The sequence below is a fragment of the Grampus griseus genome, assembly GCF_964374135.1.
Source record: "Grampus griseus genome assembly, chromosome: 16".
In the NCBI taxonomy this organism is placed as follows: Eukaryota; Metazoa; Chordata; class Mammalia; order Artiodactyla; family Delphinidae; genus Grampus; species Grampus griseus.
Genome location: NC_139010.1, coordinates 71646910 through 71663754, shown reverse-complemented (window position 1 = coordinate 71663754; position 16845 = coordinate 71646910). Strand labels below are relative to the sequence as shown.

The following is a 16845-nucleotide window of genomic DNA, read 5'->3' as shown; positions in this document are numbered from 1 at the left end:
CATCTAATACTGTTACTATCTTCAATATGTACTCATAATCCAATCACTTCTTGCCATATCCACTGCCACCTCCTGATCTGATCCATCATCATCTCTCACCAGGTATGGTAATAACCTACTTACTAGTCTCCCTGTGTCTACAGGTGTCTATCTGTAATCTAGTTTTAACACAGCAGCAGAATTATCAGTTTAAAAGCAGATCCTTTTAGCTCAAATCACTTAACTCCTCTGTGGAAAACCCTTCAATGGTTTTCCATCTCTCTAAGAGTAGAAGTCAAAGCAGAGTTTCAGTGCTAATGGTGCATATTACAATCAATTGTGGGCTTAAAAACAGATACATCAAGCTGAGCCTCAAAGAAATTCTGATTTATAGGTCTGATGGGGGTCGAGTAGTGGAGTGGCACTCAGGGATATATAAATATATTTTTTAAGATCTACAGGTGATTCTAAAGGACCGGCTAGATTGAGAATCACTGTGTTAAAATGGATATGGAGGAGGAAAAGAATCCTAGATATACAGGAGTTGCTGTCACTAATATGAATGCATAATATATTGCTAATCATTCTTTTTTTTTTTTTTTTTTTTTGCGGTACGCGGGCCTCTCACTGTTGTGGTCTCTCCCGCTGCGGAGCACAAGCTCCAGACGCGCAGGCTCAGCGGCCATGGCTCATGGGCGCAGCCGCTCCGCCGCATGTGGGATCTTCCCGGAACAGGGCACGAACCCGTGTCCCCTGCATCAGCAGGCGGACTCTCAACAACCGCGCCACCAGGGAAGCCCGCTAATCATTCTTTATTTTACGTATCAACAAACAATAACTGCTAACGTTTTTTTAAGTCTGGTAAGTAACAGGCAGTGGGGTATTTAGAACATATTAACTCATTTAGTACTATAAACCTTATAAAGTAGGCCCTACCATATTTTATAGATTCTAAGACATACTTTGTTTTCACATTTTAATATCTCTGAAGTCTGACGTGTCTTATAATCAATGAAATTGTACAATCACTACTGGCCAGATGGCAGTTATGATATAGTTGTCATTGCCTGCACAGACACAAACTTGATTACTCTAGTCAATGGTACTACGTGAAATAAACAAAACGTTTTTTTCCTAAGTCAAAGTGATTTATGAAAAACTGGACTATGAGCAAGTTTTGGTAATACCTTACCCAATTTATTTTGCTTTTACTTTCCTTTCAATGTATATATATGTTGATATACAATAAAATCTATACCTAAGTAATTCTGTAAGAGTCCTTTGAATAGTATAAAACAAATATTCTTAGTGGCAAGAGAGCCATAGTTAATTGACAGTTTTTTCTTTCTAAGTGGTACATCAAATGATTGATTTGTGTTATAATATTACAGAAAATGTTAAGGAAAAATAAGTTGATACTAAGGCCATTAACTGCCAAGATAGACATTTATTTGAGCTCATTATTTAATAATGATTTTTAAAACTTCTTGCTTTTTTGACCAAGGAACATGTTTTATGGAAAGCTTTATCTAGATATTGCAATTTTGACCATTAAAAATAAAATACAGATTCTTAAATTACTAAGAAATTGTACAAGAAGTTTCATACAGTACCTAAATTAATTAATTTTAATTTTTCCACCCGAAGTAACATTTTCTCATTACTCTCTTCACTCTGTGCCCACTCTCCTCTCTCTAAATAAGTTGGGTGTATTTCTAAAGAGGTACAGTAACTTACTTTGTAAACAATGCTGCATTACATTAATAATATTTAGATGAGAACCCATTTACCACAAATTTAGACTCTCAGAGATGATTTTTTTCATAAATTGTTGACTCATGACATTTCCTTAGTAAAGTATAACTTAATAATATTAATTCTTTTCTGTTTTTTTGTGCCCATGAAACAGAGGAAAGAGTTAATCTGTTTGCCTTAAGAAAAGTAGTTTGTCACTCAGAGCTATTATTTATGGGGTTTAGTTTATTATTTTTAATTCAAACGTCAGGTTGATTATGTTAAATTCAAAGTTAGGTTTTATGCTGCGTGACTGTGAAATGTGCAGGAAAACAGAGCATCATGAACACAAGATCAGTTACTCATTGGACATTGACTTATCCCAGACAATATTGTTCTTATTGATTTTTAAGCATTAGAGATGCATACTATACTATGAAGTATAAGCAAATAATGTGGTAACAAACTATATTAATATATTTTTTATTCTTTAAAGAACTGTAAAGAGAATAAAAGAAATAAAAGTTCCTGGTACAGGAAATATAATCATTCAAATACACAAACCCACTAGTAATATGAAGTTGATTAATATAACCTTACCTTTGCTTATGGGATCTATTATTCTACAGATTTTCCAACTAGATTTTAATGGAGGCATACTACAGTTAAACCATCCAAAATATATGGGAATAAATGTTGTTAACTGAAAAAATTAACTTCTTATAACTATTAAGATATGCATGATATTTTCACTTATGTTAGTCAAATATAAGATTAAATACCTTTATTACAAGGAGTAATTATAAAATTTTAATGGGTTTGTGCCTTTAATACCTATTAAAAACACATATTTTAGTTTAAACATGAAAATTATTAAGTATGACGATGCTATTTAAAAAGTCTCCTTTTGGGCTTCCCTGGTGGCGCAGTGGTTGAGAGTCCACCTGCTGATGCGGGGGACGCGGGTTCGAGCCCCGGTCTGGGAAGATCCCACATGCTGCAGAGCGGCTGGGCCCGTGAGCCATGGCCGCTGAGCCTGCGCGTCTGGAGCCTGTGCTCCACAGCGGGAGAGGCCACAACAGTGAGAGGCCCGCGTACCGCAAAAAAAAAAAAAAAAAAGTCTCCTTTTAATATATACCTGGCTCTAACAAATGTTTTTGTAATGTAATGACTATTTATCTAAACTTCAAGGTGCCTTTGAAACTCAAGGTTTTCAAGACCTCTGTAACAAGCATAAGCTATAAAAATAAACTCATCCTTCTCATATTTTATAATATTTCCACTGATCAATGTCCACTTATTGTTTCCATTAATTAGCACAGCATCCCCTCCACACACATGCACACGAAACTTTCTTATTTTTAATAGGGTTATCACAGAAATGGGTTTCGAGCTCCCATATGAAGAGGTAACATTAAAATTAAGGTCCTTTATAGTTTCATTTTTGTGTTTTTAAGAGCCCCTGAATTCAAGGGGTATTATTCAAAGGCATAACATTATTAATGGGCTTCTGATATTAAAATTATAACACAAAAAATGTACGTGTGTGTTTATGAGACCCAAACCTTCGAACAGTTAAAAACAAAAAAGCAATATGTCTGGTTTAATTAACACAATATATTTTTAAAATGTCTAAAGATTATTTTCATTTTAAAACAGTCCTTATATTTAGAAAAGCAAGTAATACAATTCCTATAACAAAATTACAGAAATACCAAGAAGGAAGAATCCTTTAAATAACCTTCATTTACTGTTAAAGATAAACTGTCATTCTACTACTCATAGGGGTCCTCTGAGGTTTACAATAATTGATGTCTTAATGCTTTGGAGAAAGTAACATCTCCATATAAAGAAAAAATATTGAGGTATTTTCCTTTGAGGAATATTAGTGTTAATCTAATAGTTAAAACTGAATAAAGAGAGATAAAAACACATTTTTACCCCATTTACATAAAGTCTATAAATGGGATTATCATATTAGCTACAACTGTGTAGTTAAAAGTCATTGGGTCTCTAAAACCAAAATGACAATCTTTTAATAATATAAAAATTATTAGCTAAATAGATGTCTGGTAGCCATCAAAATAATATCAACTTTACTTTGGGCATCAACATATGAATGGTTTCTAAGACATTTAGAAATTTGTATTTAAAAGACTTAATAAAATTAAAAATGATAAAATTCCCCATAATATTTTTTAACATGATATTGTAACATGACATGACCTCTCAACAGGACAGCTTTTGTATTTTGGTAAAGGAAGCAAATTAAATGCAAATATTATTATATTCTTTAACAAAGATTCATTACCTGGAAGACTTGGAAAGAAGGACATTAAATTGAGGATTATCAAGAGGACATAGTAACATTTAGAACCACAAATTAGAACTGGCCCAGAGGTCCCTAATCTAGTTCTTCCTTCCTTCCTATTTTTCCTCCATTCTCACATGTGCAACACATACTTAGATTTTGACTTCTAATCAAAAAATAAATTCATATTTGTATTTTAAAAATTAAAGTAGTATCAGCTGGCCAGAGCTTCTGATAATATGCAATAAACTACATACTACACTGAGGTGATATATTAACCAAAAGCAATCTGTCATTTTGAAAAGTGTGAAAGTTTCATAGTTAAATGAACAATTCCCATTATTTTTCTCAAATATTTAATAGTTTCTAAACTTTAGTCATTACATATAAACATTCCTAGAGCTCTAGGAACCTCAAACTGAGAATAAGTTATATAGTACGATGCCTCTCTTTAGAGGAAACTGAACTCAATTAGACTGCTTACCCACCTAGTTAATGGCAGAGTTGTACACAGATGTTTTCACAATTCTATCTTTATACAGTTACATTTTATAAACTTTAGAAATCAGATATTTAAATATTGCTAGTCATAATGAAGTGAGAACCCAGGCTCCCTGATTGAGCCTAACTTCTTTTCTAATGATAAGAGCCATAAATATTCACTTGCTCTACTCCATTATGGAATGTTTTCATACTGCCTGACTACCACTTGTTTTTTCCTTCCTGAATCCATACTTTTACCTTAATAGATTGTCTAGCATGTGTAGAAGATTGTTTATCTCCACACAGAATTCCACTTTTTGCAAAATATTTATATATTAATATTTTAAAAATTCCTTTTATATTGGATTACATTTTATCATAGGACCATACCAAGTAAATTGTCAGTGATGTTGCACTGCCCATGTATAGAAAATCAGAGAGGTAGAGAGAATTAGGGTAAGTAATTTATTTGCAGGGGAGTGGTGTCAAGTTTGCAAATACATTATAGGTAGGCACTGGATGTTTGAAAATAGGAGAGTAATTAAGAAGAACTCATGTCATTTACTAATTCTATAATTTGGAATATTCTGGATTGTTTTTAAATATAATCTTCTTATATGTGGAAAACAAGAAGGTAAGTAATTATATCTCTGCTATACATTGTTTCACAAAATTAAACGTATAAAAATATACTGGGAAATGCAACAGCAAATAGAATGCTAATAATACTAATATTAATAGTAATAGACGGACTTCTCTGGTGGCGCAGTGGTTAAGAATCCATCTGCCAATGCAGGGGACACGGCTTTGAGCCCTGGTCCGGGAAGATCCCACATGTCGCACAGCAACTAAGCCTGTGCACCACAACTACTGAGCCTGCACTCTAGAGCCCACGAGCCACAACTACTGAAGCCCGCGCATCACAACTACTGAAGCCCGCACACTGCAATGAAGAGTAGCCCCCGCTCGCCGCAACTAGAGAGAGCCCGTGCGCAGCAATGAAGACCCAATGCAGCCAAAAATAAATAAATAAATAAATAAATTTATAAAAATAAAAAGTCATAGAATATAATAATATTAATAAAAACAGAAACGCTTTTTCATTATATGAGGTGTAGAACCATAAACCTACTGCACATTTAGGATCCTCATGTTATTATATTTCTTCGCTCCTTTCAATTAACTAATACATCCAAAGGTAGGAAACTATATTTGTTTAATATATTTACATCATCAGCTGTTGTTCTGTAAGAGTATTACTGTTTTTATCAATTTTAAGATCATAAGGGACACACATGATTAACTCTGATATAGAAATGTATCAAATTGAGGTGTAATTCAAACATACTTGGATTATCAGATACCCGTGAAAAAGATCTGATTACCAAAACAAAGAATTCTACAAGATACAAACCAAAAATTAATATTTATTGCTCAGAATATTGTTTTAAATTTTAAGTTATAAAAATAATCTTTTTATAGTATAACTACCTAAATTAAAGAGATTGCAGGTTAATCAACAAAATTAATATTGGTATCCACTATAAATTCTAACACTATTTTAAAAAAACTGCAACTAACCAATGCTTCTACAGATACTGATTTAAAATGACAGTGGCAAATTTTGCTCTAAAGCTTAAAAAATACTAGATTGACTTGCTCAATCTTAATAAATGAAACTGATGTGAAAATCTCTATTTGAAAGGAGGATGTCAATTAAGGAATACAGATCCATATGTTTGCTTGAATCTTTAAACTAAAGATTAAGTAATATTACTGTTACCTCTCTCCGTCGAGAAGCCCAACATGTTTGTTTGATCTTCCACACCACAGCGGCCACCAGTAATAAGGATAAAAAACAACTAGAAAATAAAACACAAATAATTTTTGCTTAAAACACTTGCAATGTGTCATGAAATGATAAAAGAATATGTAGAGGACTTAAAAATATATAGAAATAATCACTTTGCCTTGGTAAATATTCAAGCAAAACAGATAAATTAGAAGTTTGTAAAACATTCTCAAGTAAAAGCAAAGTACACAGGCAGAAAAATTATTTATATTCTTTAATATATATTATAGTCTATCTTTCAGATTTTCTCTGTCAGAAGGAATGTAACTTTATAATTCTGTTGGTTTTATACAGCAATAAATTTTTTTAGAATTGCTATTTAGTCATAAAATTTGGCAATTTTATGAATTTAAATATCACACATTTATTCATTTTACCTTTATTAGCAACTATCTTATATCTGAGAATACGCCTGTAGTTCTCAACTGAAGGTGATTTAGCCCTCCCACCCATCCCACCACTGGGACATCTGACTATGTCTAGATACATGTTTGATTATCACACTGGGAGAGAAGTGCAACTTGCGTCTACTGAGTGCAGCCAGGGATGCTGCTAAACATCCTGCAATGCACAGGACTGCCCCCAACGACAAAGAATTATTCTGTCCAAAATGTCAGTTCTACAGAAGTTGAGAATCCCTTGTATATGCTAATGTTTAAATTAAGAAATAATTCAATTACAATGTATATACATGTGGTCAATATGTATTAGGTACCATATGCGATAGACTATGTAACAGAGGATACTGTTTTAGCAGTAATTTGAGACTGATAAATCTCAAAATAACAGATTTATGTGAATCTGGTTAACCAATCCCAACCAGGCATTACTGTTTCTTTTCCCTTCCTTTGCTCTGTGGTCAAAGATTATGCTATGAAAAGACCCAGAAATGAGCAGAACAGTGCCACTATAAATTCACTGGTCACTGACCACTACCAAAAACCTGGTCTTCACCCTTAACTGATCATCCTTGTACTCATCAATTGATTCACTCATAAGCAGTGTAAATGTTGACACTTTCTACTCTTGTCAAATCCTTAATATATTTTTTCTCCTTGCCTCACTTAAAGAAATCTTAGAATATCTTTCAATGATGCCGACAATGACTTGGATAATTCTAGCACCCATCCACTGAGTGCTAAACACATTCCAGATACTGCGCTAGATACATCACACTGATGACTGGGTTTAGTTTTATACGAACATTTCCAGATAGGATATATTATTCTTATTTTAGAAAAGAAGAATCCAATGCTCAGAAAAGTTCAAAGTAAACTGCTTAGAGTCACACAGGGAGTTTAAGTGGTAGAGCCAAAATTCAAAACGAGCCTCAAAGCCTCAGACTCTTTCCTTCCCATCTGTTGGGAACTCTGAACTCTGAGCTTGCACACTATGTCATAACAGTTGTTTTCCATATTCCCCAGTATCAACCACTGAGGTACCTTACTGCTTTTTACATAATTATCTTTCCCTCTAGTATTTATAAACTCATTCTATTTCATCTAAATTTAAATTTTCAGAAGTGCTCAAGTCCCACATCACCTAAAAAATAAAAAACAATAGCCCTATTTTATTAACCCTGTAGCTTCCTCTAGTTTGTTGAGCAAGTGGTCCATGTAGCCACTTCCATGTCAATTTCCTCATAACCTAGTCTTATTTAACGTCTTATAATGTGGTATCCAATTTGTATACTAATAAAAATGTTAACATTAATAATTAATGTGTATATACTATGCAACATTTTAGTGGGTACTTCCTCATCATGACTTTCTAAAAATTAAATAAACTAGTCTTTTCTCTATCAACTGTCTTTTACTTCTCAATTGACAATACCAACCATCCATCCTTTAAAACCCTTCTGAACACTTTATTTTCTTGGCTTCCTTCATCCTTCTTGACACACTATGGAGTCAGTGAAAGTAGACTGCATTCCTGATTCCTTGTTTTAAATTATGGACATTCCTGAAAATTCATTCACAAGACCATGCTATTATCTATTCTTGCTCTCAGAAAAAGAGCTCAGTTATTCTCATGGCTTCAACTATGACCTCATTTGGAATCATTTCCAAATATAAGTCATTTAACCTGACAAAATGAGAGCATCTTATCATTAGAAGAGATCAATGACATTATTTAGTTCAGACTCCCTCCCAGGAAAGAAATTCCCAGCACAACTCTGATAGTGATCCGGTTCCTAATTAAATACACATTGTAGCTTCTGCTGGCTCATAAGTTGGTGAATTTTATTTTTAGCTAACTCAAACTATGAAAATTTTCTGTTAAGCTGTCTTTCTAACTTTTATTAATCAGTGCTGCTTCTGTCTCTGGGTTACACTGAATCAGCCATTTCCTTCTTCTATATTCTAATACTTCTTTATATATTTGAAGACTCTTCTTACATGATTCCTTCTAGTCCACTGGTTCTCAGGAGAGTTTTGCCCTCCAGGGACATTTGGCAGTGGCTGGAGACATTTTTGGTTGTCACCACTTGGTGGACATAAAGTGGGATGCTGGTAAATATGGTACAATATAGAGGTCAGTCTTCCTCCCCACAACAAAGATTTTCCCAGCCAACCTGCCAATAGTGCCGAAACCCTGTTCTAGTCTAAATTACTGCCACAGCAGTTACACTTCCCTTGTTATATCCAAGTTAACAATGCAACTGTTGAAATATAGTAGTGAGAATCGATACTTTATATATAGTCCAAGGATCCATTTATCTGAATTTAAGTCTTACTATAATACCTTAAGAATTTTAACAAGAGAGATAAATATCACCTCAAATCTACCATGTCCAAACTGTACTCCTGAATAACATTCATAATAAAAGTAACTAACATCTATTGAGTAATATGTACCAAGCACTGTGTTATATGTTTTACATGCATTAATTCTACCATTACCACAATCACACATGATATACTGTGTATTCTGTTATGTACTCATTTAAAAGATGAGAAAGTTGAGGTCATGGAGAGTTTACATAAATTGCCTAAGTTACAAAAGTCTTAAATTGCAAGTTCTCCCCTTTCTGCTGACTTCTTGTTTCACCATTACTTTCCAGGTAAAATGTAAAAACACATTCAATTTTATCATCCCTTATATTCAGTCAGATACCGTATCTTGTAAACTGTTTCTCTCACAGTGTCTGCAGTAGTAGACAATAGTACACATACCAAAATTCATTTACATTTAATAATTAAACGTAACCTAAATACCAAAAAGTATTTTTATTTGACAATTTGTAATTCACAATATCCTCCCCCCAAAATAGTTACATGATCAAGATTCAGTTTAGGACAGTGAAGACTTGCTGAATTTCTCCACAGGGAACTTAAATTCTTTCTGATCTAAATTTCATGACACAAGTGAAGAGTGTCACTTTTATAATGATAGAGGAAGCCAGTATAAAATTTTTCAGTTTTCACGATTTTACCTCCTTGAGAAGAGGAGATATACACTTTAGGAGTTTGTTATGTTTTCTATGTAAATTCATATTAGGCTGGTAATAAAAAGTAATAAAAAGAAAATATTCTTCTAATAATATACTATTATAGGAATAGATATGGAATTATACCAGCAGAGACACTGAGAGTTTAAACTAAAGGGTAAAGAGAAAACAAGATGGAATGAAAGAAGGTTTTCAGGCTTCTTGGATTCTATGGGATGGGAACATAGAGCTATTCAGTTGGAAGCAGGCTTTATCCTTTAAGAAAAGGGAAGAACGACCCAGAAGGGAATCAGAGAACTTTCGGGCTCCCACTCCCACCACAGGCCCAGGAGGCAAGGATGGATCCTCCTCAGTTTCAAAGGGTGGAGCCTCTTGGGTTTTACAGGACCAGGATACCCCCGCCAAGAGCCTTGGTGCCAAGGCTGCAGCACAGTGCTGCAGCATCAGGGCCACCTTGCCAAGCTAACGTGGCAGGGCCGTACCACAGAGCTATGGGGTGACGTCCCTCAGGGGACCTGGAGGTAGAGCACTGAACCAAGGAGGGTTATTCTCAAATCTTTAAGTTTGATGGGATTAGCCTTCCTTGGGACCCATCGCCCCTTTCTTCCTCTACTTTTCTTCCTTTTGAAATGGGAATATCTATTCTATGCCTATACCACCGTAGTATTTTGGAATCACATAATTTGCCTGGTTTCACAGGCTCACAACTAGAGAGGAATTTTGCCTCGGGTTAACTTGTACCCCAAATCTCACCCATATCTGATTTAGACAATATTCAGATGAAACTTCAGACTTTAGTGTCGATTCTGGAATGAATTAAGCCTTTTGGGATTGCTGGGATGAAATAAATGTACTTTGCATGCAATAAGGACATGATTTAGGGGGCTAGAGGCAGAATGCTACAAATGTTCCTCCAAAAGTTGTATGTTGAAGCCCTAACCCCCAATGTGATTATACTTAGAGATAGGAAATTTGGATGTAACTAAAGTTAAATGAGGTCATAATGGTAGAGCCCTGAGCCAGTAGAATTAGTGTCCTCATAAGAAGAAACACCAGAGAGCTTGTGCTCTCTCCCCAAGCACTTGTACCGAGAAAAGGCCACGTGAACACACACCAAGAAGGCGGTCATCTACAGGCCAAGAAGAAAGCTCTCACCAGAAGCAAACCATGCTGGCACTCAGATCTTAGACTTCCCAGCCTCCAAAACTGTGAGACTATAAACTTCCTGTTGTTAAAGTCACTCAGTCTGTGTTAGTTGTTTACGGTAGCCTGAGCAGACTAAGACACTCCCCAAAGTCAAAAGGAAGAATAACTTCCAGGTTTGTACTGGCCAGGGCCCTGGCTACATTTCTTTCTGTTTTCTGACATACACTCTGTTGTGCATCAGCTTTATTCTCAGCCTTGTTTCTCCCTTAGATACAAAAACGAATGCCGCAGTTCCAGACTTCTATCACATACCATTATACATGCCCACTCTTCGCCAATCACTTGGCGAATTGAAGGGTATGCACTTACTGGCTTTAGCCCATCCATGAAGCTGGTGAGGGATCAATTCCTCCCAAATTGAATCCTCACTGAATAGCCACATGGAAGCAGTTAAATGAAGGCTGGGAAAGACTCCATAAAATCTACTTCTGCTATCATTTATGTAAAATTCATAGAAAAACACCTAAATGAACCTCCCCAAAACTGGTAACAGATTTACAAATCTAAAGAGCACATTTGATAACTCTTCAATCCTTTCTTGAAATATTTTACAGAAAATAGAGTGCTCTAAAGCCTCCTTGGCAAAGTATTAAAAAGGCAAGGAACATATAGTAAGGAAGACCTTCCTGGTTAATTACTCCTGTTACAAATCATGTACCTGGATAAAACCTTAATCTCACAAACTTGCACCAAAAATTATAAAGGTCAATGTATACAGTGCTCTTTTCTACACTCAACTTTTATTTAAAGCATACCTTTTGAAACCATGTAGTCAGGATAAAAGTTTCAATTACAAAATTCCCTTAATATTTTTAAAGTAGTAAATGCTCTTCTTAAAAAGCTTTCCTAAAGCACTAATGCATAACACACATAGAGAAATCATAAGTATACAGCTCAATGAATTATCGCAAAGAAAATATACCCATGTAACCACCACCCCAGTAAAGAAATAGTACTTTGCCCATCCCTATTCATCAGAGGTCACTAGCATAATGATTTTTAACACCATAGTGTGTTTCTGCCTATTTCTGAACTTTACACAAATGGAATCCTAAAATATTCATTCTTTTGTTTCTAGCTTCTTTTGTTCAAAACTATGTTAGTGAATGCCATCCATATTGTTCTTTTAGGATTAGTCTGTTCTTTTCATTGCCCCATATTCTATTATTTTTAGGTATTTGGGTTATTCCAAGGTTTTGGCTATTTAAAACACACTGCTATAAATATGCTTAACATGACCTTTGATGGAATGGAATTGTTGGATCACAGAGTATGGGTAAGCTCAACTTTAGAATACAGTCAAATTGTTTTCAAAGTTGTTGCACCAACTTCTAGACCACCAGAAGTGTCTAGAGTTCCACATCCACTCCAACATTTGATATCATCTATCTTGTTCTTTTTAGTCACTATAATGGGTGAATAGTAAATAGTATTATATTGTAGTTTTATAATTTGCATTCCCTGATAAAAATTAAATGGAGCACATTTTTATATTTTGTTAGCCACTTATCCTTTTTTGTGAAGTGCTTATTCAAGTCTCTTGCCATTTTGGGGGGCGGGGAGTTGAGTTTTAAGACTGCATTTTATTGATTTATATGAGTTATATATTGTGACAATAGGGCCTTTATCCTTTATATAGGTTGTGAATATTTTATACTACTGCATGGCTTGACTTTTCACAATGTTAATGACATCTCTGACAACAAAAATTGTTAGTTTTACTGTAGTCTAATTTTACTGAAGTGCTTTGTGTGTCTGTTTAAGAAATTTTCCAGTTCTAAAGATGTGAAGAAGAATTCTCATATTACCTTCTAGATGATACTTCATTGTTTTTCCTTTTCTCCTGGTATTTATTTTTATGATTAGTATGAGGTAGGAGTCAAATGTTACTTTTCTCCATATGGATGGTTAACAGATCCAACACCTGATAAAGTTTTTCTTAAAGTTATAAATAAATATTGACAGACAGTCCTTGACTTGCTAACCACGCTGAAGAATGGCGCACTTCCATCACAGCCCTTTCTGCTGTATCAAATTTACAGAGGGACTGAGGTCTTATTTGTATCTTATAGAAAATGTTGATATTCTCTATAGAGATATTTTACTTTAGACATCTGTAGGCTGTGCTTACAATGTACCCAAAGCTTTTTCAGTGCTATTTGAGTCTGCCATGTGGGTTCAGTCTGGGGCCTGGGCAGAGTTCTAACCGTTAGCCGCTTCTCAAATTCTTTGGTATACTAATTACGATAAAAGCCTCACATGGAAAATCCCAGAAGTTCAACTTTATGTGATGGCTTTTCTCTCTCTGTTATTTCCCAGACTTTTTCTGGTTCTCTGGGCTTCACTTTTCCATCCTCTGGCCAGAAACTACCCGCTTCTGTGACTGTGCCACATTCTGCATTGGGAGGACAGAGAAGATGGAAAAGCAATGGACTTGTATTGACCCTCTTGTACCTACAGTTCCGTGTTATGTAGAAGATTCCCAACCCTTGGAAATTTGGCTCTAGCAGCTTCCTGGCCATTTTTGCTGCAGCCAATGTTCCTGCTTCAAGACTGTTTGGAATTGGGGGTAAGTATTTAAAAAAGAGAGGAAAAATTGGGGGGTGGATCTCCCCTACTCTCTGAGCTTCAAGGGCTTCCTTTTCCACAGCACAAGTCAGAACTAGAGTATTTTTCCAGGATGTTTTCTGCATTGAGGCTCAAGGCAGGGGATACTGGAGGAATAAATGGTTAACTTCCAAATATTTCAGGGTGCTCTGAATTCTGCTGTTCTTCCCTGATCTGCCTAATGATACTTACTTTTCACAATTACCACATAGATGCCCATGCATATCATCCAGGTTTTATAGTTGAGACCCATGGGACATAAAGAGAGATGTATGTTTATGTAGTGTTTCCTGGAACTGGAAGCCTGATGGTGAATGGATTTTTGACAGAGCTGCAAAGGCATTTCAAAAGAGAAAGACCAGTCTTTTCCAAAGGCTGTAAAGATTGGATATCCATATGCAAAATAATGAACCTTGACCTATACCTCAATCATAAACAGTAACTAAAATGGATCACAGACTCATAAACAAAAGATATCTGAAATGGATCACAGACTTAAATGTACAATGTAAAAGTACAAAACTCTTAGAAGGAAATCTATGTGACATTGAGTAGGCAAAGAGTTCTTATATGACACCAAAAGCATAACTCATAAAAGAAAAAAAAATACATTGGATTTTATCAAAATTAAAACATTTTTTTTTTCTCCACAAAAGACACTGTTAAAAGAATAAAAATACAAGTCAAAGTCTGGGAGAAAATTATATCAAATCACACTTCTGGCAGAAGATTTACATCCAGACATATAAAGAATACTCAAACCCAAGAATAAGAAAACAAACAATAAAAAATAGGCAAAAAATCTGCAAAGACACTTAACCAAAGAAGATAAAAGTGGCTAATAAGTATATGAAAAGATATTCAATGTCATTAGCCATTAGGGAAATGCAGATTAAAATCATAAGATACCACCACACACCTATTTGAATGGCTATAATAAAAAATACTGACAAGACCAAGCACTGAGGATGTGGAACAACTGAAACCTTCATACTTTGCTGGTGGCAAGGCAAAATGATACAGTCACTCTGAAAAATAGTGGCAGTTATTATAAAGATAAACATACATTTGCTATATGATTCAGCAATCCCACTTCCAGATATTTATCCTAAAGAAGTGAAAACTTATGTCTGCACAAAACCTATACAAGTATGTACTTGTCCACGGCAGCATTATTCATAGCTGCTGAAAAGTATAACAATTCTTATCAAAGGGTGGATGGATAAACAAACTTGAGTATATTCATACAATGGAATACCACTGAACAACAAAAATGAAATGGACTATTGATGGAAAAAACCAACTTGAATAAATCTCAAATACAGTATGCTAAGGGAAAGAAACCAGTCTCAGGAGGTTACATACTGTATGATTCCATGTATATGACATTCTGGGAACGGCAAAACTATAGAGACAGGGTACCAATCTGTGGTTGCCAGGGTTTATGGACGAGGAAAAAGCCTGACTGTAAAGGAAGCCCTATGAAGGATTCTTTGAGATTCTGGAACTGGTCTATATCCTGACAGAGCTGATGATTACAAGAAACTATAGAGAGGAGCTTAAAGATGGCGGAAGAGTAAAACACGGAGATCACCTTCCTCCCGACAGATACATCAGAAATACATCTACATGTGGAACAACTCCTACAGAACACCTACTGAACGCTGGCAGAAGACCTCAGACCTCCCAAAACGCAAAAAACGCCCCACGTACCTGCGTAGAGTAAAAGAAAAAAGAGAGACAAAAATAGGGACGGGACCTGCACCAGAGGGAGGGAGCTGTGAAGGAGGAAAGGTTTCCACACACTAGGAAGCCCCTTTGCGGGCGGAGACTGCGGGTAGCAGAGGGGGAAGCTTCGGAGCCGCAGAGGAGAGCACAGCAACAGGGGTGCGGAGGGCAAAGCGTAGAGATTCCCGCACAGCGGATAAGGGCCTCACCAGGCCGAGAGGCTTGTCTGCTCACCCGCCGGGGCGGGCGGGGCTGAGAGCTGAGGCTCGGGCTTCGGTAGCCGGGAGAGGAGTGCGGTTGGCAGTGTGAACACAGCCTGCAGGGGGTTAGTGCACCGCGGCTAGCCGGGAGGGAGTCGGGAAAAAAGGTCTAGGAGCTGCCTAAGAGACAAGAGACTTTTTCTTGCCTCTTTGTTTCCTGGTGCGCGAGGAGAGAGGATTAAGAGCGTCACTTAAAGGAGCTCCAGAGACGGGCGTGAACAGCGGCTATCAGCGCAGACCCCAGAGACGGGCATGAGACGCTAAGGCTGTTGCTGCCGCCACCAAGAAGCCTGTGTGCGAGCACAGGTCACTATCCACACCCCGCTTCCGGGGAGCCTGTGCAGCCTGCCACTGCCAGTGTCCCCGGATCCAGGGACAACTTCCCCGGGAGAACGCACGGCGCGCCTCAGGCTGGTGCAACGTCATGCCGGCCTCTGCCGCCGCAGGCTCGCCCCGCATCCGTACCCCTCTCTCCCCCCAGCCTGAGTGAGCCAGAGCCCACGAATCAGCTGCTCCTTTAACCTCACCCTGTCTGAGCAAAGAACAGACGCCCTCAGGCGACCTACACGGGGGGGGGGGGGGGGGTCGCGGGAAGGGCAAATCCAAACCTGAACCCCGGGAGCTGTGCAAACAAAGAAGAGAAAGGGAAATCTCTCCCAGCAGCCTCAGGAGCAGCAGATTAAGTCTCCACAATCAACTTGATGTACCCTGCATCTGTGGAATACCTGAATAGACAACAAATCATCCCAAATTGAGGAGGTAGACTTTGGGAGCAACGATATATTTTTCCCCCCTTTTCTCTTTTTGTGAGTGTGTATGTGTATTCTTCTCTGTGTGATTTTGTCTGTCTAGCTTTGCTTTTACCATTTGTCCTATGGTTCTGTCTTTTTTTTTACTTGAAAGTTTTTTTTTCTTAAAAATTATTTTTTATTTTCATAACTTTATTTTATCTTCTTTCTTTCTTTCTTTCTTTCTATTTTTTCTCCCTTTTATTCTGAGCCTTGTGGATGAAAGGCTCTTGGTGCTCCAGCCAGGTGTCAGGGCTGTGCCACTGAGGTGGGAGAGCCAAGTTCAGGACACTGGACCACAAGAGACCTCCCAGCTCCATGTAATATCTCCCAGAGATCTCCATCTCAACGCCAAGACCCAGCTTCACTCAACAACCAGCAAGCTACAGTGCTGGACACCCTATGCCAAACAACTAGCAAGACAGGAACAGAGACCCATCCATTCG

The 16845-nt window shown here is 36.8% G+C and overlaps 1 protein-coding gene across 1 annotated transcript in view; it reads right to left on the bottom strand.

Annotated features, from left to right (window-relative positions):
• ATRNL1 (attractin like 1) overlaps positions 1–16845 on the bottom strand; it is a gene marked incomplete at both ends in the record, with an annotated part of 679175 nt that overhangs the window by 362045 nt on the left and 300285 nt on the right. Inside the window, one exon of the mRNA XM_082673255.1 lies at positions 6291–6369. Within this exon, the coding sequence (XP_082529381.1) occupies positions 6291–6369 (79 nt within the window). The remainder of the gene's footprint in view (positions 1–6290; positions 6370–16845) is intronic.